Source organism: Helianthus annuus, chromosome 13, assembly GCF_002127325.2.
Source record: "Helianthus annuus cultivar XRQ/B chromosome 13, HanXRQr2.0-SUNRISE, whole genome shotgun sequence".
Taxonomy (NCBI): Eukaryota; Viridiplantae; Streptophyta; class Magnoliopsida; order Asterales; family Asteraceae; genus Helianthus; species Helianthus annuus.
The window spans coordinates 34,680,544-34,704,457 of record NC_035445.2 but is presented as its reverse complement, the minus strand read 5'-3'; the positions used below and the strand labels follow the sequence as shown (position 1 = coordinate 34,704,457).

The 23,914-nt window shown below is 41.2% G+C and overlaps 2 protein-coding genes across 2 annotated transcripts; both read right to left on the bottom strand.

The window, feature by feature from the left end:
• Positions 1 to 17,415: 17,415 nt before the first annotated feature.
• LOC110900918 (uncharacterized mitochondrial protein AtMg00860-like) lies at positions 17,416 to 17,907 on the bottom strand. Its single transcript, XM_022147775.1, has one exon. It carries the CDS (start codon positions 17,905 to 17,907, stop codon positions 17,416 to 17,418), a length of 492 nt encoding a protein of 163 aa, XP_022003467.1.
• Positions 17,908 to 18,165: 258 nt separating this feature from the next.
• On the bottom strand, positions 18,166 to 19,758 carry LOC110900917. Its single transcript, XM_022147774.1, has one exon. The coding sequence runs from the start codon at positions 19,756 to 19,758 to the stop codon at positions 18,166 to 18,168; it is 1,593 nt and encodes a 530-aa protein (XP_022003466.1).
• Between the last annotated feature and the right edge of the window lie 4,156 nt (positions 19,759 to 23,914).

Below are 23,914 nucleotides of genomic sequence, written 5' to 3'. Positions count from 1 at the left end.
GAGGCGACTTCCTCCTAGGCGGTCTCAATTAGTCGGCCTCGGGATTACTCGGGAGTACTCGGTGCCTAGTCGGCCTAGTCGGTGCCTAGTCGGACGTAGTCGGACGTAGTCGGCCTAGTCGGTCTAGGCGGTCAACATGGTTTGTTAACTTTTAATCGGTCAAACTCGGTCAAAATCGGCCTACTCGGCCTTGTACTCGGACTACTCGGCCTTGTACTCAGACTAGTCGGACTTGTTTTCAGAATATTTGAACTTTAAACATGTTTCATTTTAAATTATACTCAGTTGACATGAATTATGCTTATTTTAACACATAAATAATATATAACAATTAATTTTCTTTATATTTACCATGCCCGCGTACTCCCCGAGTACTCTCCGACTACTCCGATTACTCCCAACTCCCCAGTCGGCCGACTAGGGACCGCCTAGCGACTTTTACAACACTGGTTTTAAACAAGATGGCCTATTGTTCTATTATTTTTTATAAACATTTTGGCGTTTGTGGTATCTTGGCATTTTACTATTGTTAAATTATATTTCAACACAGAAAAAAAATACAAGGAAAGGAAATAAATTAAAAATCCTAATCGGGTCTCTTTTCCCAATCTTCACTGTCATCAGTATCAATTCTTTAATAGTACAAGAACTGTCACCAAATTTATGGCGTTTTATGTAAAACTTTATCAACCCACTCTTTAGTGTCATTGATCTCTTCTTCTCATCCAAACCTTCTTCAAGAACAAAAAATACAAAATGCCATATGACTGGCATCAGTACCTTTTTCTTGAAATTTTGTCCATCTCATGCAGCAAAATCTTTCTGAGTTACTCCCCTCTGATAACAATTCATTCCGTTTATTTTTTGGCGTTTTACAGTGGGTGGTATTTAGTAGTATGGACGTTTGTTTTTTTGGTTTGATTAAATGGAAGTTACTGAGACGTATCATTTTATTGGATATCTTTTTGACGCCTAAATTAGGCGGTGCATTATTATAATAAAGTATTCATTTTTTCAATTACTATTTTGTAATTAATGTTTTTGATAAGCTTTATCTCTGAAGTCTGTAACACGTCCTGTGACAACCGGTGATTTACGGCTCTTAATTACGTAATTAACAGGCGATTAACGCGACAATAAATAGTGTTTACAACACGAATTAACTTAACCAGGCCCTTGGAGTGCCCAGGAACATTTATTCGAATATACAGTGCGCGTGTGGTGATTTACAGGAAACCTGCGGAATATTACGCGACAACGGACTGATACCGTACAAAATATTGACAACGCCACTATTATACGCCTTTTAATTTTCTTTAAAAACTTTATGCTTTCGACACTTATGGAGTTTGGATTGTGATAACGGGTCTCGTAGGAATTGTGGGCCACTTACACATGAGATGGGCTTGTGGGCCCTGGGCCCAAGCCCAAAACCCACAAGCCTAAACCTGTACATAACATACAAGATCTCTATGAAAACTTATAAAATCTTACAAAATATTTTCAAAATCTCCACAAGATATTCAAATTTCTTCAAGAGATCTTGATACAAACGATAAAACAACTAACCTAAATGCAATTTGGATACTCAAAAGATAATAAAAACCTTCCACCCTATTAATACACAAACTTGATTCTCTCATTTCCTGCATATTGACATTCACACACAAAAGTTCACCTTCTCAAACAAAAGTCATCGGCCAAACAACCCCACACCTGGTCCCTCCTTCTCCTTCTCCAGCAAAGACCAGCACAGCCACTGAGCCACTGGCCGGTTGCCGGTCAGCTCGTGTCTCCGACGAGCTCTCCGATAGCCACACCCACACCGGTAAACCCTCTCACCCCATCCCCTTTCCTCTCGACGGTCGGCAGTGGATGAAGACGCGCCGCCGCTCACGGCGGCGGCGGCGGTGGCTCTGATCGACGGCAACACCCACCCCCACATCCCTCGTCTCTTTCATCACGCCCGATAAGCAGAATAAGCCGGCCACCACCACTTTCGGGTGGTGGCGCGCGGCGGCGACAAGCAGAAAGAGAAAGAGAGAGCCGAGAAGATAGAGACAGAGAAAGACCGAGAGAGAGAGGCTCGGGAGGAGAGAGAGAGAGAGAGACTCGAGAGAGAGAGAAACGGAGAAGAAGCGGCGCTGTCGCTCACGGCGGCAGCAATGGCGGCGTGACGGTGGTGAGTGGTCCGACGGGTTTCAGGTAAGCGGTTCAAGATCTGTTCTTGTTCAAGTTTTGTTTCGAGCACTGTTGTAGTCTCGTTTTGGTTCAGGCAGCAAGAGATGGCGATGAAGGTGATGTTCATGTTCCCCGTTTGGATTTGGTTGAAGATGTGGTTCAACCCGTCTCAAATCCGGGTCAACAATGGACAAGAATGGTCAACAGCAGTTCGGTTTCGGGTCTCGGTTAGTTCAGCCGCGGTCAAACACAACTTAGATTCATGTTCGGACTCTTCTGGTGACGTCTCGGCTCCGGTCAAACTTCAGTCAACACTCGAGTCAACTCGGGTCAACACAAGTCAATAGAAGTCAAGGATGGTCAACTCAAAGACCCGGTAAAGATTTAAACGCGCGAAAGTTTTGTTTATATTATTAGACACTTTATAGTTACACGACCCGAGCTTGAGCCGATTCGATTAAAAATTAGTCACATTCTAATATATTTGACAAGAATTATATACATATTATTTGTTTCTTGAATAAATTGCTGATTTTGACAAAATAACGACAACTTGTGTTGTCAGGGGCGTCCAAAACAGAGGAAACTCTGCCCATTTTTCGAGAAAAATCCGTAGAACGAATCGCGTTTTAATATAAAAATATAGCCGATCAACTACAAACGCCTTGTATAAAACTAAAAACAAGTGTATGATTTTCGATAACACTTTATGATATGCGAAAGCGACGATATGGAAATTATTTACAAACAATAAATATAGTACTTTAAACTTCGAAACTTGACAAATCTTTTATAAAAACAATATACTTATTTATATTGTTTCAAACGCCGATAATCCGATTTCGTTTATACAAATACATATAGTTTGCATATGTATTTCAAATGCATATAATACGACTTCTTTTACTAAAATAAATATAGTATATATATTTATTTCGATTGTCAAACAACATGATTACGCATTATAAAAACATAGTTATATGTTTATTTCAAATACCAAACGACGTGAGTTCGTTTTATGAAAATAAATATAGTTTATATATTTATTTTAAATATCGTACAACACGAGTTCTTTTATAAAATAGATATAGTTCGTCTATTTATTTCAAACATCAAGCGACTCGTATTCATTTATAAAAATAAATATAATTATATATTTATTTTCAAACACAAACAACTTGATGGTGCTTATGTAAAAATAAATATAACTTTTATATTTATTTCAAACGTCTCAATGGCATACGTGATGCGTGCTAGTGTGTATATGTTTTAGGTATATATTTTAAGCCCTGTTTACACTTTTTAGCCAAGTTTTAAATTTATAAAACACGATATTTACTAACACTACACACACATATGGGCAAGTGCACCCATCGTGGACGTAGTATAGTGTTGGTAAGATACCGAGGTCGTCCAAGGACACAAGAGCTTTTAGTACCGGTTTATCCTCAACGTCTAACCAAATCAAAATGTTAGAAAAGATTTTTAAAACTAAGAAAATAAAACTAAATGCTGAAAACTAAAAAAAAAACAGATAGACAAGATGAATCACTTGGATCCGACTCGTGTATAGTGTAACCTTTGATTATTTTCGCACTTTTGCACTTGTTTAAGAGATTATCTTAGTTATTGTAGTAGGCCCCTCTTTTGAAGGTGACGTTACCCTCAACCCAGTAGTTTGAGTCAGCAAGGATACAACCCTAAAGGGTCGGATTATTGAAAGATAATGAATTAAGTTATTAATGTAAATTATGGTAGGCCCCTCTTTTGAAGGTGACGTTACCCTCGACTAAGTAGTCTGAGTCAGCAGGGATACAGTGCTAAATAGCCGGGTTATAGTATTAATAGTAGTTTAACTTATGAGGGGGTCAAAGAGTTTGGATCCCCGCCATCCAATACCTTTGGGCATTGAAAAAGATCCTACTAAATTTGACCCAGGTCCCTTCCAGGACCTCTAAACGCTAAACAAGGGCAAGACTCTTACCAAACCGTTCCCTTAACCCCCGACCAGGTAGCCAACATACCTCCATATAGACCGTGGAGATATGAATGGTGAAAATCTTTTATTTTATATAGACAGTAAAATAATGTCAAGACACCACGGACAAACGATAAGGAAGAATCACCTTCAACATAAGAAACTAGTTATTAAAATCATTAATACAAAACCAAATAAAAAGTGCAAAAGATTAAAAATAAAAAGTATTACACTAGACACTTGTCTTCACCAAGTGATGTAAGAGACTTAGGAAAACATGGCATTTGATTGTCAAGAACTCTTACGATCAATCTTGGATCCCGAGACGACTCGCACACTCTATGATGGACAATGGATGATGGTGGTGGATGATGGTGTTAAGGTGGTGGTGGGTGGTGGGTGAATTGTGAGAGAGGTGGTGTGCCAAGGGATGAGTTGAAATGGCTCCAAGCACTCCTATTTATAGGCTGAACAGAAGCCTGGGCACGGCCCCCTGCCCGCTGGGCACGGCCCCGTGTCCTTCTGACACTCTCTCTCTCTTCATTAATTGTAATTCGCAATTACAATAAATGCGCTTGCAGTACTCTGACCACGCCCCCGTATCCGCTGGGCACGGCCCCGTGGTGGGCAATAGAAGCTTCTAGTAGTTTGTCTTTTCTGCTGCTTCTTGGGCACGGCCCCGTGCTCGCTGAGCACGGGGCGTGTTCAGTCTTCTGCCTTCTCTGTTTTGCTTGGGGGGATGCTGTCGAGGGGTCGGGCAATCCACTTTTGTCCCTTTTCTTGTATTTATGTTAGATTTTGCTGTCTTTTTGCTTCTTTTGTTAATTTGAGCTCATTTAATCCTGAAAATACAAAAGGAAGACAAAAACACACTTTTTCCAACATTAGTACTAAAAAAGGGTTAGTTTTATGTCACAATCGATATAATTTATATGTTGCATTTTGCGCGTATCAAATACCCCCACACTTGAATCTTTGCTTGTCCTCAAGCAAAACTCTTTATAATGTGGCTTTATTCACTCCCAAATGGAATGGGTAGAAGAGAAGGTTTTTGGGCTTGCCATAGAGTGTCGGGATTTTCCAAGATCGTTTAGGTTTTATTTTTATTTATTACAATCCTATGCGTCATGATTTATTAAAAACATTTCATAAGATAAATTATTTATTAATGCATAACATACCTTTTTTAAAATTCCATTTATATATACAAGTTCACATACCTCACGGGGGAAATCACTCACACTCGGCCGAAGGTGTATTTTTAGTGAATCACTCGAAAGCGGCGTGGAACTTATTTCTACCATAAGCTTGCCAAGTAATCAGTCCTCCTCCTTTTTAACTTTATACCTTTGTAAATATCAAGAGGACTTTTTGGGTGAATGGTTAGGCTTGGGTTAAAGGTGGGTGGTTGGGTTAGTGGTTAGTTGAAAAGGGCGAAAGGCGTAAAAAGCGTTGGTTTTCGTAAAACATTTTGTTTTTGTGACTTTTTATTTTCAATGAAGTATTTATTCAAACAAGATTTTGTTTGAGGAGCTTTGTTTGTTTATTTCCAACTTCATCATCATTTATTTTATTATTATTTTTTTTCAAGAGTCACATGAAAACCAAGCTTTGTTACTAAAATAAGGGGTAAAAAATGAAAAAGGGATTTTGGTGGGTAAAAAGGATTTTTGGGTTAAGAAATGAAAAGGTTTAGGCTCAAAGGGGTTAACTAGGGGGAATTTTTGGGTAGGTAAAAAAGGGTTAGTCCTAATGCCTCCATTATTTACTTACTTGGTTTTAAGTTGGTAAGGACCGGGAATGAATTATCGTGGCAAGTTCTAGAGTCGTAAGAACCAAGAGGCTATTCACACAAGAAACGAAAAATGAGCATTTAGTGTAAAGATATGTATATGTATGCTCTTTAAAGGCTCAAAACTCACTTTTGTGGGAATGAGTTTTTACGTGATCAAGTATATATATAATCAAATTTTAACTAAGTTTGTCATGCCGTTTCATAATTTTCTTATGTTGGTTCTTTTTATCACGACGCTATCGGTTGTAAATTTGTAAAAATATAACCTTGTTAGAGTTAGAATTCCCAACTTAAACTTAGACAAGTAAAAAAAAATGCAGAATTTTTGAAAAAATTTGGGGTGATTAGCAATTCCAAATAGAGTTTTGTGTAAGGCTTGTTATTAGGACTTGCGAAATTCAAGGTTTTAGCATCCCCCCCACACTTAAATTACACATTGTCCTCAATGTGTCCCAAAAATAAGTTTTTAGGTTGATTGAATGTGTAAAATGGTGTTAAAAGCATAATTTTATGTTACTGGCAGTCTGGACATGGCCCCGTGTTCCGGTGCCAGTGACAAAAATTAAAGAAAAGAAACAAAAGCCTGGACATGGGGGCGTGTTCAGTGAACACGGCCCTTGTCCAGTTACCTGAACTGGGCAATTTTCTGCAGGATGTTCAGCACGGGGCCGTGCTGGCTGGACACGGCCCGTGCTGAGCTTACTGTAATGAAGAAATTGTTGTCGGATGGCCCTGTTTTCGTGCATGGGCCATGTTTCTCATTTCCCTTGTTATCCTTCACCATCCAGAGTGTGTTTTATTCCTGCAATTTAAAACTAAAAGATTAGACTAAACTAAGGATAGTTCCGCGGAATGCCTCCGTGGTGCGCCACGTTTATAAGGGTCCTTGGCTAGACCCAAGGTGAGGTTATATGTTTTCCGAGCGGGATGTTTTGCATCCCATGTTGCACCGTCGGAGAGCATCATCCAAACTTGAATCAATAACCTTCATGTAATTGACCGGGTCATAGTCCTCTATTCTCTTCCCTACCCTGAACTTCACTTCCTCATCACCATATTTTAAAGTGAGCGTTCCGTCATTCGTGTCTACCACTGCTTGTGCGGTGGCTAGAAATGGTCTCCCTAGTATGAGGGGGACTTTGGTGTCTTCCTTCATATCAAGGATGACAAAGTCGGCCGGGTAGACGAAATTATCAACTTTGACTAGCAGATTTTCAGCGACACCTTGCGGGAATTTGACGGATCGATCAGCAAGCTGTATACTCATCTTTGTAGGACTCGTCTTGCCTAAACTGAGTCTTTTGAACATTGATGCTGGCATGAGGTTGATGCTAGCGCCAAGGTCGGCTAGCGCATTTCGAATGGGGGAGTCCTCAATTGAGCAAGGAATTGTGAAGCTTCCGGGATCAATCTTCTTTTGGGGAAGTTTATTGAGCACGAGGGCGGAGCATTCTTCGCCTAAGTTAACTAATTGCAAATATTCAATTTTCCTTTTATGAGTGAGAAAGTCCCTCATGAATTTTGAATATTTAGGCATTTGGGTTAGGACGTCAATGAAAGGAATGTTAACATGCAATTGTTTTAGTAGACTTTCGAATTTAGCGAACTGCTCATTGGTCTTCTGGCGGATTAACCTACCGGGGTACGGAACTCGAGGAGCCTTGGTAGGCTCTGGTGAGGGAGGAGAACCCTTCTCTTGTTGGGGCGGTGTTGCGGTCTCCTCGGTAGGTGGTGGGCCTTCCGCAGGACCCACGGTACGGTTCCGCAGTGTTATGAGATGAACTTGTGCTTTGGGGTTTGTTTCGGTATTACTTGGTAACGCGCCTTGTGGTCTCTCGGAGAAATTTTGAGCTAGTTAACTTATTTGTTTTTCGATGTTTTGAATACTAGCTTGTTGATTTCTAAAATTCGATTCTAATTGTAGAAACCTATCCGAGGTTTTCTTTTCAGTGTCGGAGATAAGGCAAGATATAGTATCTTCAAGCCTCTCTCGTCCACCTTGTTGTTGAGAAAAATTTTGTGACTCATTCCTTGGTTGTTGAAAGTTTGTTAGTTGATTTAGGTTTTGTTGGTTACTACTATTGTCGGGTTCTCTCCAACCAAGGTTAGGGTGGTTACGCCATCCTTGGTTGTAGGTGCCCGTTGGGGGACCCGACGGCATAGGTCTATTATCAATGTAGTTTACCGACTCTGTTTGATCATCTGTTTCTTTCATACAACTCCAATTTTCATGTGGCCCACCACACCCTTCACAAGCCATAACCGAGACTGTTTTTGTCATTTCTAGCTTTTTAATTTTTGAAGAAAGGGCCTCGATTTGAGCTTGTAAAGAAGTGCTTTCATCAACCTTCTGGGCGCCCGAGGCAATAGATTTATTGCCTCGAGGAGTGTGCCATTGAAAATTGTTTTGAGCAATTTCCTCAATCTGATTATATATTTCTTGCGGGCGGCAATTACCTAAAAGTCCCCCGGAGCTAGAGTCAAGTGTTTGTCTAGTATGTGGCAACAATCCATTATAGAAGGTGGATACTTGTTGCCACACTGCAAGACCGTGATGAGGACACTTTCGTAATAGCTCCTTGAATCTTTCCCAAGTTTCATATAAGGATTCCCCCTCGTCTTGCGAGTATGTATTAAGTTCAGTCATTAATTTAGCCGTTTAAGCGGGAGGGAAATACTTATATAGAAATTTTTGGGCTAGTTCATCCCAGGTGTTTACCGAACCAACTGGGAGGGTGTTAAGCCAAGCTTTTGCTTGGTCTTTTAGTGAAAATGGAAACATTCGAAGGCGAATGGCGTCATTTGATGCTCCATTGATCCGAAAGGTATCACATATTTCTAAGAAATTAGTAATATGTAGATGGGGATCCTCGTCCGCAAGCGCATGAAAGGTTGCAGAGTTTTGAAGCATCTGTATCAAATGTGGCCGAAGTTCGAAGTTATTGGCTTCGACATTCGGTGCATTGTAGCGGCGCCAAGGTTACCTACGGTGGGTCGTGGGTAATCCATGAGGGTACGCTGGTCCGCCATTGGAAGTGGGTCCCCCGAAACCTTCTCTTGGTTTTTAGCTTTTAGTCTTTTTCTGAGAAAGCGTTCGGGTTCTTCTAGAGGTTCTTTTATGTCTTTATTAGAACTGGAGCTCATACACTACGTAGAGGTGGCGTCAGGTTCCAAGTCCTGCAACAAAACAGAAAACAATGTTGGTCAGAAGGTTCACCACGGCCCCATGCTCAGTAAACACGGCCCGTGGTCAGAGTTACAGTGATTGTTTTCTGGATCCCTGTTACTGGAAAGTTGGACACGGCCCCGTGTTGCACCGACACGGCCCCGTGCTCAGCCTTCTGTAACTTGGAAAATAAAAACTGCCAGTACCAATGCTGGGCACGGGGCGTGTCCGACCAGGCACGGCCCATGCTGAGCTCTGCAGAAGCTGAAAAATTAAGAAAATGCTAAAAAAATAAAAAGAAAATAAAGAAAATGATTAGGCCGTTGATTCCTAACTTTCTTAAAATCCTTGTGTTCCCCGGCAGCGGCGCCAAAAACTTGATGCGTGCTAGTGTGTATATGTTTTAGGTATATATTTTAAGCCCTTTTTACACTTTTTAGCCAAGTTTTAAATTTATTAAACACGATATTTACTAACACTACACACACATATGGGCAAGTGCACCCATCGTGGACGTAGTATAGTGTTGGTAAGATACCGAGGTCGTCCAAGGACACAAGAGCTTTTAGTACCGGTTTATCCTCAACGTCTAACCAAATCAAAATGTTAGAAAAGATTTTTAAAACTAAGAAAATAAAACTAAATGCTGAAAACTAAAAAAAAAAAAAACAGATAGACAAGATGAATCACTTGGATCCGACTCGTGTATAGTGTAACATTTGATTATTTTCACACTTTTGCACTTGTTTAAGAGATTATCTTAGTTATTGTAGTAGGCCCCTCTTTTGAAGGTGACGTTACCCTCAACCCAGTAGTTTGAGTCAGCAAGGATACAATCCTAAAGGGTCGGATTATTAAAAGATAATGAATTAAGTTATTAATGCAAATTATGGTAGGCCCCTCTTTTGAAGGTGACGTTACCCTCGACTAAGTAGTCTGAGTCAGCAGGGATACAGTCCTAAATAGCTGGGTTATAGTATTAATAGTAGTTTAACTTATGAGGGGGTCAAAGAGTTTGGATCCCCGCCATCCAATACCTTTGGGCATTGAAAAAGATCCTACTAAATTTGACCCACGTCCCTTGCAGGACCTCTAAACGCTGAACAAGGGCAAGACTCTTACCAAACCGTTCCCTTAACCCCCGACCAGGTAGCCAACATACCTCCATATAGACCGTGGAGATATGAATGGTGAAAATCTTTTATTTTATATAGACAGTAAAATAATGTCAAGACACCACGGACAAACGATAAGGAAGAATCACCTTCAACATAAGAAACTAGTTATTAAAGTCATTAATACAAAACCAAATAAAAAGTGCAAAAGATTAAAAATAAAAAGTATTACACTAGACACTTGTCTTCACCAAGTGATGTAAGAGACTTAGGCCAACATGGCATTTGATTGTCAAGAACTCTTATGATCAATCTTGGATCCCGAGATGACTCACACACTCTATGATGGACAATGGATGATGGTGGTGGATGATGGTGTTATGGTGGTGGTGGGTGGTGGGTGAAGTGTGAGAGAGGTGGTGTGCCAAGGGATGAGTTGAAATGGCTCCAAGCACTCCTATTTATAGGCTGAACAGAAGCCTGGGCACGGCCCCGTGCCCGCTGGGCACGGCCCCGTGTCCGCCTGACACTCTCTCTCTTCATTAATTGTAATTCTCAATTACAATAAATGCGCTTGCAGTACTCTGACCACGCCCCCATGTCCGCTGGGCACTGCCCCGTGGTGGGCAATAGAAGCTTCTAGTAGTTTGTCTTTTCTGCTGCTTCTTGGGCACGGCCCCGTGCTCGCTGAGCACGGGGCGTGTTCAGTCTTCTGCCTTCTCTGGTTTGCTTGGGAGGATGCTGTCGAGGGGTTGGGCAATCCACTTTTGTCCCTTTTCTTGTATTTATGTTAGATTTTGCTGTATTTTTGCTTCTTTTGTTAATTTGAGCTCATTTAATCCGGAAAATACAAAAGGAAGACAAAAACACACTTTTTCCAACATTAGTACTAAAAAAGGGTTAGTTTTATGCCACAATTGATAAAATTTATGTGTTGCATTTTGCGCGTATCAATACGATATAATGCGAGTTTATTATATATATTCTTTTCATAAAACACTCGCCACATACACATACAACTTCTCGAGACGGCTAACGCGATTACAACAGTATATTTATATATTTTTATAAATATTTGTATACTTTAAAATCTTTCGAAAACTAAGTGTGTATATACTTAGTAAATTATCGTGACAATAAACAAAACTTAGCAAGTATAACTTCATCGTTTTCGTTAAGTTAACAACGTACCGTCAAATCGTTCATTAACGACCCGGTAGAGCGCGGTGACACGTGGTTTAGTTACCGTGTTTATTTAGAAACTTATAAGATATTCCGTGTTAGAAATACTGTAAAATGCACGCTAGCGAGTCTCATCTCGGAAACGACATCACAGAGTCGTAATTAGTTAGCTTTGCACAAGGCAATTCAGGTGAGTTCATGTCCCCCTTTTCTTTTAACTCTTTTCAGTTTTATACTTCGGGGGTGAAATACATGTTACGATTATATATAAACGTTTTATACATGGTATGGTTAGCTTAAGGATGGTTACTACTTAGATCATGTGAGTGGTGGGTACAACACTTAAGGCCATTAATCCTCATTGTAGGACCAAGGGACATGAGTGATAGATCTATTTTGGTGTAGCGAGCCCACACCCATGAGGTCGGGGCGGCCCATAGTGGTGACTATGTCTTCCAGCCGAAACCCCGGTACAAATTTGCTAGGTTTGAGTCTTCCTGCACCATTTCACACATACCATTGGCTTTGCAACCCATTGGTGATCTCTTTTTCCTTATTGCTACATACCAGGGACTTTCATACATACATACATACTTTATAGATTTATACATACTCACATACACATGAACTCGCTAAACTTTTGTTGATTTTTCAAACTACATGTATTTCAGGGAACTAGTGGATCTGGCGGGGTATGCATTGTGTCAAGGTGCGTTTGAATAAAAGATGTTATCCAGGGTCGTTGAGTTTAGAGAGTGTATTCCTTTCCTGGACGGGATACATAATTCTAAACTCAGGTTTTATTTAAGTACTTTTGTCGAGTCTTTATGAACTCATTTGAACATGTCTTGGTTTGTAACTTAATTTGGTAATGATGTTTTCAGACAATGTTGTTGTGGTATTTTCTAAACTCTTTTAATGGATAAACATCTTGTGTTTTTTAGCATATAGCAGTGTTGTGATTGATTGCTATGGTATTAAGAAGTCACACCAAATAACCACGCTTCCGCAAAAGTCAGGGTGTGACAGTTTGGTATCAGAGCTTCGATCATAGCTAACTAGGATTCTTTATCGAGTCTAGACTATGATCATCAGGGCTCTCACGAAAACATTTTTTCATTGCATACACAAAACGTCCAGATCCAGGGAACAAACATTTTTACAAACAAAAGACATATATACACATTTCAAAACTTATATTTATAATTTAGTCTTAGAGGCTGGGGATGGTTCAGTCTTAGAGACTGGGAAAGTTCAGTCTTAGAGACTGATGGAGGTTCAGCCTTAGAGGCTGGGAAATTGAGTCTTAGAGACCGGGGGATTTAGTCTTAGAGACTGGGGAGGTTCAGTCTTAGAGACTGGGAGTTTTGGTCTTAGAGACCAGGGAGTTAGTCTTAGAGACTGGGAGGTTTGGTCTTAGAGACTAGGGAGTTAGTCTTAGAGACTGGGAGGTTTGGTCTTAGAGACCAGGGAGTTAGTCATAGAGACTGGGAAAGTTCAGTCTTAGAGATTGAGGGAGTTCAGTCTTAGAGACTGGGGAAGTTCAGTCTTAGAGACTGAGGGATTTCAGTCATAGAGGTTGGGGAAGTTTAGTCATAAAGGCTGGGAAGTTCAGTCTTAGAGGCTGGGGAGGTTCAGTCTTAGAGGCTGGGGAGGTTCAGTCTTAGACACTGGGGAGGTTTAGTCTTAGAGACTGGGTAGTCAGTTTGAGAAACTGGGAAAGTTTTAGTCTGAGAGACTAGGGAGTCAGTCTAAGAGGCTAGGCGGGATAGTCTGGGGAAGACTAGGAGGATTACTTGCTTACATTGCTATTTGCTTACATGCTTATCTGATGATCATTGATATATGTGCATATGTGTGATTGTTTTGTCACAGAGACCATGTCATCATCCTCCAAGAGTGGAGTGTCAAACTCGTCAATTACATACACGGTGCATGAAATAATTACATACAGTACACAACACTCTAAGAGTTTAGGAAACATGCATTTAAGACCTTCGGAAACTTTTGTTGTAGTTCATTAAAGGTCACCACGTAGTAACCGCGAATATTAACTCGGGCACACACTATTATCCATATTGTCTATGATATTTTAACTTCCCGAGCAGGCAGCCTATGCATAACAAAACGCTAGTGCCCGAGAATACATGGAATTCAATCTTTACGTCAACGGATGTCGGGGTACATCACATTCTACAAGAAACGAAACGCTAGCGCACAAGTATACGTGAAACTTAAGCTATACATCAACGGAGGTTGAAGTACGTCACATACGAGTTTTGAGATAAAGTCACCAAGAAGACACTATGGAGCATTTCAACGATGATGTTAATCTTGTCAGCACGAAAACTTTCGATCAGGAAGCGACGGTTTGGCACGCGGTCCTGCAACGACACGAGTCACGCTAAGGAGAGGACTCATGTCTTCGTAACCCCCCCCCCTTTTCTCATTAACGACAATTATGCTATGTTCGACATTCCATGGTAGTGTCACCTAACAACCGGTCATCACATGAAACCCCGGGTAAAGTCCTTAAATTTCTTTCATTTGAAATTTCGACTTTTGCATCTAGTGAGTAGATTTTTACATCTCTACTCCTCTTAATGGTCATTGTATCACGAACATTTCTTTCGTTATAGCGAATACTCATTTGCTTCGTTTCTTGAAAAATTCTTATGTTACACATGCATCGGTTTGTTACGCATGTGGTTTCGTATCAAACAAGCGCTTCATCGTAGTTCAAATATTATTTCACTAAATCTAATTATTGATTTGTGATTCGAATGACCTGCATTATTGTAATTTTTGACTCCTTTGTTATCAAGTCAACACATTTTCTTGAAATTTCTTTTCTTTTCAAGTTACATACATGGTTTTTCGTCGTAACCATGCCAAAATTTTTATGTCGATACATGTATTTATTGTCGGCTTGCGCCGAAATCAAATTCAATTGTTTGAACTTGTCCATTACACACATCCAATTCAATGAATCATATGATGTATTGGGAGCATCATATTCAAATCAATTTTTAACGAACGTTTCATTTGTTCCGAGTCGTAGTAGACTTGTTTGGTCTACGACTCCATTAAGTTGTTTGTTGATTCCGACACCATGTGATGGTGATTTTCATTAATTTGAAGCTTGCACTAAGCTCGTTTACGCATTTCATGCACTGATTTGAATATTTATTTATTGATTTGCTTTAAATCCGCTTTGATTTATCATATTACAACAGTCTTAATACAATAGTGTGTTAAGACAATGGTACACAAATTCATTTTTATATTCCGGTGTACCTACTAACGGTTCTTTCACTATCGATCGAATGTTTTGCGATATCCATTACTTCTTCATCTTCGATCGAAAACATTATTTCTTTGATGTTTCATTTTCAATTGAAAATTCTATGATGTCATTTGAAACAAACCTTCAGATTCACTTTATTACGCTTCCATTTGATTTCAAAAACAGTGAATTTGTTTGATTACCGCTATTATTGAATTAATTAAGTCACTACGACACCTTGTAGTGTCAGTACAAACTTGTAGCTTGGGCTAATCATGATCGAGCGTTTCATGCAAAACACAGGTGATACTTGTTCGATCACCGCTATATTTGAATTGTTTCATTCACTACGACACCTCGTGGCGTCGGTATAACTTGCAGCTTGTGCTGATCACGATCGAGCGTTGATGTCTGTCGTTATGGACATGCAAAAACCAACTAAACTATGTAGATAGGATAAGTCAGATATCGAACCAGAGGAGGATTGTGGAAAGTGTCGAATGAAAAGTATTAATTAATTACTACTGAATTGGAAAATCGTGTGATTGATTATAAGAATTATCTAAATTAACGAATAAAAATTGAGAAAAAGATTGAGTTATAATAAACAATGATGAGAAAAGGTGATCACTCCAGGATTCAGATTCTGTAATTACTAATAACTTAGTTCTGATTTTATTGGATGCTATTGATTGAATAGTAAATCTGTCACATCTAACAATTACCTATGCAGTTCAAAATCTTAATATTAATTGATCAGATAAATATTAAAACAAACATGCATAGAAATCATTCAACCAACAAAAGCATAATTGGATTCAAAACATAATTATAACTCTGACTGTCACTCAGGATTTGTCTGTCACACAAATAATATAATCACGTAAATAGTCGGTTGTCACCCGACTACAAATCCAAATCTCAATACAAAGAGAAACTAGAATTAAAAGTGTCTGATAGGGTTTCGCAAGAAGCTAGAGGAGGACGGGAAAGTTACGTAAATTTCTGGATGTTTGTTTCCAGAGATTCATTCACAATAAATAACATGATCCAAACCAAAGTTCCAAAACAAACCAACAAAAACATAAAAAGGCCATAATGGTCCTTGTTACATGCAAACTAAAATTAAAACATAAACTTAAAACTTGAATCGTATCAAGACTCCCTCCTTAGCCACTTTTGTCCTCAAAAGTGAGGTCGTTGAAATCCGGGAAACGCAGCTTCAAATCATCCAAGAACTCCCAAGTAGCGTCTTGAGTTGCTTGATCCTTCCATTGCACTAAAACCTTCACCGCCGCCCGATTACCACGTTTAACCATCTTCTTATCTAGCACGGCCACTGGTTGCAAATTAAATCGAGCTTCATTAGGTAGGGGAATAACCTTCTCTAGCGGTCCACACGGTCCTTTCAGCAACGAAACATGGAAGACCGGGTGGATATGAGCTTCCTCCGGTAAATCGAGCCGATACGCCACCATCCCAATCTTTTCGGTAATAAAAAACGGCCCAAAATATTTAGGAGTAAGTTTGGAATGCCGATGTACCCGTAACGAATTCTGCATGTATGGCTGGAGCTTGAGATACACCCACTAACCTGCTTCGAACTCCCTTTCAGATCTCCGTTTATCGGCCTGCTGCTTCATCCTATTTTGGGCCTTCAACAGTGACTGTCTAAGCACCCCAATAGCCGCCTCCCGATCCCGCATCACCTCATCCACCTCGTTATCAGCGGCGTCCCTTGGAATGTACGGAATGTGGAGTGGGGGTCGGTAGCCATATAAAGCTTCAAAGGGGGTACGTTCCAACGATGAATGAAACGAGGTATTATACCACCATTCCGCCGTCGCTATCCATTTAACCCATGTGTGAGGCCGCTCCATAACCATACATCTCAAATAACCCTCCAAGCATCGATTCACCACTTCCGTCTGACCGTCCGTTTGCGGATGGTAAGCCGTGGACAACTTAGCATCTATACCTTGGAGATGCAAAAACTCTTTCCAAAAAGAACTCAAGAAAATCGGATCACGGTCGGACACAATGGAACTCGGGCACCCATGCAACTTGAACACGTTGTCAAAAAACACTTGTGCGACCTCCTTAGCCGAATAAGGATGACCCAATAACATAAAATGCCCATACTTCGTGAGCCTGTCAACAACCACGAATACGGTGTCCTTGCCCTTAACTCTCGGTAACCCCCCAATAAAATCCATCGAGATATCTGAAAAAATCATCTGCGGAATCGGTAACGGTTGCATCATACCTGGTGACGCCACGTTCTCAGTTTTAGCCCTCATGCATACGTCGCACCTACGGACAATTCGCCTCACCATTTTATTAATTCCCTTCCAAAAAAATAATTCCTTTACCCTTTGCGCTGTGGATCGGACTCCCGAATGGCCCCCTACCGGTGACTCGTGACACAGTTTAACCATTTCCTCCCTTAATGCGCTGTCGTTACCTACCACCATCCGGTTTTCACGAGACAACCACCTGCCGTTCCACTTGTATTTGGGCTGCCCTTCACCCGTTGCCATCTTGCTCGCTATTTGTTGGAGGTCAATATCATTTTTTTGGCTTTCGATTATCTTTTCTAACAGCAACGGTTCGAGCTGCGAGACGGCTGACACAAATAATTCTGATCCTTGCACTCTTGATAGCGCATCGGCTACCACATTCTCACGGCCCTGTTTGTACTCAATGGCATAATTATATTCCTCCGGCCGAGGCATCAGTCTCAATCACAAATTGTTTGGCGGGGTCGGGCAATGTCAAAACCGGTGCTGACGTGAGCGCACCTTTGAGACGTTCGAATGCATTTTGTGCTTCCTCGCCCCATTTAAACGCATCCTTTTTTAGCAAGTCGGTGAGTAGTCGTGCAATCATGCCGAATGAACGTATGAACCGACGATAATACCCCGCCAGCCCCAAAAAACCGCGAAGTTGCTTGACCGTTTTCGGAGTGGGCCATTGTTGGACCGCTTCTATTTTTTTCGGATCCGTACTAACTCCCCCTTCGGTTATGATATGGCCCAAGTACTCAATTGCTCGGCCTCCGAATACACATTTTGACTCTTTAGCGAATAACTCGTTATCTTGCATTATTGAGAGGACTTGTTCCAAGTGTTTCCGGTGGTCCCCCTCGCTTCGGCTATACACTAGTATATCGTCAAAAAACACCAAGACTCCCTTCCGTAACATCGGTTTAAAAACATGGTTCATGAGGGCTTGGAATGTAGCGGGGCGTTGGTTAAGCCAAAGGGCATGACGAGGAACTCGTAATGACCCTCGTGTGTATGGAAGGCTGTTTTTGGGACGTCCGCGGCTGCCATTCGCACTTGGTGGTACCCCGATCTCGAATCCAACTTGGAAAAAAAAGATGCACCCGCTAATTCGTCTAAAAGTTCATCAATGAGCGGAATCGGGAACTTATCTTTAACTGTCGCTTCGTTTAGACACCTATAATCCATGCACATTCTCCATTGGCCATCTTTTTTTTTTAACGAGGACTACCGGTGCCGCGAATGAGCTTTGACTGTTCTGAATGACTCCCGAATCCAACAGTTCGCGTGTGGTTTTCTCGATGACGTCTTTTTGGACAGCCGGGTACCGATATGGGCGCACGCTAATCGGGGCGGTACCCTCCTTTAATACTATTTTATGATCGAAGGCCTGGTTCGGCGGTAGCCCCGTGGGTACTCGAAAAACATTCGGAAACCGAGCCACAACCTCTCTCCAACTTGCTGCCCCCTCCTGGTCGTACGGAGCGCCTACCACCCGAGTATGGTAGTTGTCCCGTTGCTCGTTGTTGGTCAAGTATAAACTGAATAGTTGGAGATCCCCCGTTCGAGCATGTTTACCCATCTTCTCGAGAGAGCACACCGCAAACAAGTTATTTTGCAACCCTTTTAATTCGTACTGCTTACCTGCTAGCTCAAATTTCATGGTCATGTTTTGAAAATTCCATAAGATATCGTTCAACGGTAACAACCATTGGACCCCCAAAATCATGTCGTAGTTCTCGAGTGGCAGCAATAAGACTTCCGTTTTAAACCAGTTTCCCTGCATATTCCACTGAAAATCCCGGCAGACCTGAGTACTAGTTAATTTCTTTCCATCCGCTACCCCCACAGTGACCGGCGCCATACTCACGGCTTCACAACCCAACTTTTTTGCCAATTTTTCTTTAAGGAAATTATGAGTCGACCCGGAGTCAATAAGTATGTGTAGTTGACGAGTCCCCATCGACCCGCTCACCCGCATAGTGGAGTAAGACGGAATACCCGTTAACGCGTGAATTGAAATCTGGTGTTCTGTGGCCTCGTCTTTGTCGGACTCTTCGTCGTCCTCCAGTCTCTCATCCTCGTCTTCGGCCTCAATAGTATATAGTTGCTTCCGGGGTTTCGCACACATATGGCCCGACACAAACTTCTCCGTACACCAAAAACACTCGCCCTTCGCCCTTTTTTGTTCCAGTTCCTTACTTGTCAAACATCGTCTCTCGGTGGATGGTTTATTCAAGGTGGCCACGGTTTTGGTAGGGGTGGGCAGTAGGGGAAGTTTGGCTGCATTAGAGGGTGGTGTAATTTTCGTGTTAGCAAGTTTAGAGGCTCCCCCGTTCCATTTTCCCCCGGCAAATTTTTCTTCCAGGTGCTCGTTGTTAAGGGCTTGAGTTTTGGCCAGACCATACGCTTCATGCAACGTTCGTGGTTTAAACATCTTAACCGGTCCACGGATGTCCGGTTTGAGAGCCTTGATGTAGAGGCTCACAGCTTGTGGTTCACTTAGGTTAACTTTATTCAACAGGGAGTCAAAAGCCGTGTTAAGTTCCTGTAACGAACCTATCTGAGTTAACGAAGCCATCTCTTCCAATGGGTCTTCAAATAGGGCATCCGAAAAACGGGCAGAGATCGAACGGACATAGTCCGCCCACGGAACCTCGGCTACCGTGGCATTCCGGGTCCTCATATAGGCACGGTGCCACTGAAGGGCATCGCCTTCCAGGTGAACAGCAGCACATCGGAGCTTCGAGTCATCAGGTGTGTCATCCATGGAAAAAAATGTTCATAACGGTAAACCATCCCTCAACATCGTCCCCTGAAAACTTAGGGAACTCGATCTTACCGATGCGGAATGGTCTGGACGATTTGGGGTCCCCATCTGGGCCGGAGAAGGACCCGAAGGAACTACCACTCGAATGCACGCCTTTGTCGCGCACGACCTTCAAGATTTCATCCTGTTGCTTCGCCGACTGTTCCTGTTGTTTCAGCATCGCGGCGAGGGCGGCTTGGATGTCCGAGATCGCCTTATCATGGGCCTTGAGGGTGTTGTCGACTTCGGTGTTGCGAGTGTTCCTCATGGCAGCTGCAGCAAGGTGTTCCGATGTGGAGTCGGAACGGCTCTGATACCATTGATAGGGTTTCGCAAGAAGCTAGAGGAGGACGGGAAAGTTACGTAAATTTCTGGATGTTTGTTTCCAGAGATTCATTCACAATAAATAACATGATCCAAACCAAAGTTCCAAAACAAACCCACAAAAACATAAAAAGGCCATAATGGTCCTTGTTACATGCAAACTAAAATTAAAACATAAACTTAAAACTTGAATCGTATCAGTGTCTTACAAGAATCATTCACCCAACGTATCCACCAGAGATTTAGCCGCTCATCTCGGTTTGATCTTCAATCGCTTGAACCACGGTTGAAACCCTCCTTTTTTTGCCGTCGAGATGATATGTTCAGTTTCTTGAAGTTATCTTTTTTTGTTGTGATATGTTACCCAGGTTCACGTGAAGGATTGCATGGGCCGTCCACCCCTAGTCTGCCTTGATCCTCTCAAGAAGTCCACCAAGTCGGCCCACTTCTTTATGTCTTGTGTTTCTCTCAAAATCCTCCAAAGAAGTCTGCCGCCAATATATGTGTTAATCCCAAGACTTGTCCACCAAGGTTTTTAAGAATTCTCCACATGAAGTCCCTTTCAAGCCCACATGTCTAGAAGATGCCGGCTACCCACTAATGTTCTCTCTCTCCCGTGAATCCAAGATGTCACATGAAATAATGATATTGTTGTTTGACTACTCTTTGGTGTTGGCGGCCAAGTTAAAAGAAAATATAAAGTCCAAAGTACCTTTATACATATGGCGGCCCAATTCCTTGTCATGTGATGATATATTGTGGATGTCTTTTGTTCACGTGACTATTGTTGCCTTTTTGTCCAGCATGTGCCGCCCACTTCCTTGTAGATGATGGAAATTATCTTCCAAATAAGAATTGATGTACTTCATGAATCACCTATTCTCTCACAAGTCTGCTTGTGTGCGTCCATCTCCTCACGTGATGCTTGTGATAATATTTTAGAAAACAAAAGGCCCTAGATATGTGTGTAGCCCAATGATGATATTCCTTAGTTAATCGGCCCACTATATCTCCTGTTGACTTCGTTTGCCTTGATGATGTATATGGCTGCCTTTTGTAAGCAACCGTAGCCTACGGTTATTACCGTAGGTTACGGTTTTAATATTCTGCTCATTCTGTTTTCTGGCATTACTCCACCGTAGGCTATGGTTTGAATACCGTAGCTTACGGTCGCTATCCTTGGTCCCTTGTAAATACATATCAACTTTCAATATTCCATGTTTCTTGTTCTCTTGAGCTATCTTTTGACCCGCACAACTCCCGTTTAACTTGATATCTTTCTCATAATCCTCCGTGCTTGTCCGTTTCATCATTGAACTCTCTAACTTCGCCGATTTAACCCGATTAACCTGTAACACCACAAACACTCGTAGATATCACATTCGACATGTATAATCAAGTTTACGACAATAAAACACTTGTTATAATACACTTTAGCACTCGGTTTTCACACACTCCATCACATCCCCACACTTATCATTGATTGTCCTCAGGCAACCATCATACACATTACTCACCTTATTAACAAATCACCATTGCATCCCTTACCGAATTAGCAATTTAAGATCCCAAGTCATACCCGTCCCATAGACTGACACAATCGAGATTGACAATCTAACAAATAAATGATACACGTTTAAAACAATTTAAGACTTGCCTAACTAAAACTAACATGCTTATATTACTACACACATGCCACACGCCCCTCATAATAATCACTCCTCTCGGTTTAATCAAGACTAGCGTGTAATGTGCTAGTATATATGTCGCTCAGAACCAAATATTCTACCTTGCAATCATAAGCTTGTATAGCAATCATACCTCCACTATATCAAATAACGTAACACATATCAAAAGGACTTTTGGGTTTTGGGTTAAGGGTAAAGGTAGGGATATATTTTTGGGTTTTTTTTTTTTTTGTATTTATATGGCGAACACAACGAATATACCAAACCATGACAACTTTATTCACAATAACTACTAACTTTGGGTTATTTTTCAACCCATTTATTTAACACGAACATAACAATGATTTTTTCTTTTTCTTTTTCTTTCTTTTTTCTCTCTTTTTTTTCTCTTTTTTTTTCAACAAATATCTAACACATAATTATCATTCATGGTTGGTAATCAAACAGGTCAACAAAGTTGTAACAAACGAAAGGTATAAGGCTCAACATGGTTAACTAAGGTGGAAGGAATCAACAATCAACAAATAGAACAATGAAGGGATCCTAATGCCTTTATCATTTATGTGCACATGTCAAATCCACAGTCTCAGCATGTATCAAACCACACAAGTTCTACACAAAGCAACATATGGCCTACTCACAACAAATAAACATTCATTGCAATTCAACAAACAACCTAGTAGGCTCAAATATCTCACCGAATAAAAGGAATATGGGTTACCGACACGTAGCATGTGTAACTCCTAAAGCATGTTACCCCTAGTTAGGCATCTCTTCTCAACTGTTCTCTAAAAACATGTCAGAAATACTCTCATGAAACTTAAAGGGACAACCATGACTAGGGATCTAAGTTAGTTTAATATCAGTAGGAATCCTTTAGCAATTAAAAATGTTGGTTTTCATGTAGTTCAAGCATACTTGAGAAACAAAAATTTTCAATTTTTTTCAATTTTAGCTCAATTTCAACCTTTCAAGCATTTAAGATCAACAATCATACCAACCCTCTCTCGAGTCACCGCATCCCCACACTTGGGATACATTGTCCCCAGTGTATGGTGCAATTTATACTCTAAACTCGAGATATACCACCTAACAAACCATGAACGGCTAATACCTAGACGACTTAACACAAAGAAACCACTCCCAACACAAGAAGTTCACACCACCAAATACACGAAAACAAATAAAACACAGGATAGATAAACACATGCACCTGATCAGAAAACAAGTGTGTGTTTATATTGGTGTAGCTGCTGCGATCTAACCGGAACATACTCCCTCATAGATTCTTTGAAATCTCACCGGATATGTTTGGCAACATCCCCACACTTGATTCCTTGAATCCGTGAAGATGGAACATAGAAACCTGTCAAAACACAAACACACCAACACAAAACAAAAGAACAAATACAATACAATACTCTACATCCTCGGGCTGCCTCCCGAGAGCGCTAAGTTTAAAGGTCTTCAGCCAGACCGTACCTGATTTCCGCTACGGTGGTCTCAATGCACACTTACCCAAAACATTTCCAACGAATGCCCGGAAATTTACACGCCATCTCCATAAATTCGTCAGTATAATTGGCATGTTCAGACTGCACCAGCGGGTTTCGCTAATCCATTTCATGATATGTACCCTGATGTCTTGTAGTTTCACCCTTCTCATCTTCTTCCTCGAACTCTCTTCTGCACACTTGTTAATTTGAATGATTGATATGGGGAGAGGTTCGGTACACACACTCATCTCATCAGACTGCTCTGCCTCCTCATCCTCACACACCATCTGATCCACTAGTGACTCTTCATCAGATAAAGGGTTCATTGGTGTGGTATTATCCTCCACAACCTCCTCCTCCATGTGAGAATAATCCCTAATATCAACAGGTAATGGTGAGAGACGCTCTTCAATCTCTATCTTCATTTTTAACTTCTGACACTTGGAAACTAGACAGCTGATTCGATCTTCATCAGAAAGGTTGGGTGCTGATAAATACTGCTCGAGTTTGGACAAACTCGCTTCCAACATGGCAAGCTTTTTCTCCTCCTCGGTCTGATAAGTATAGACACCCTCAGGCTCAGGATATTCCTCGGGATGATGCTGTCGG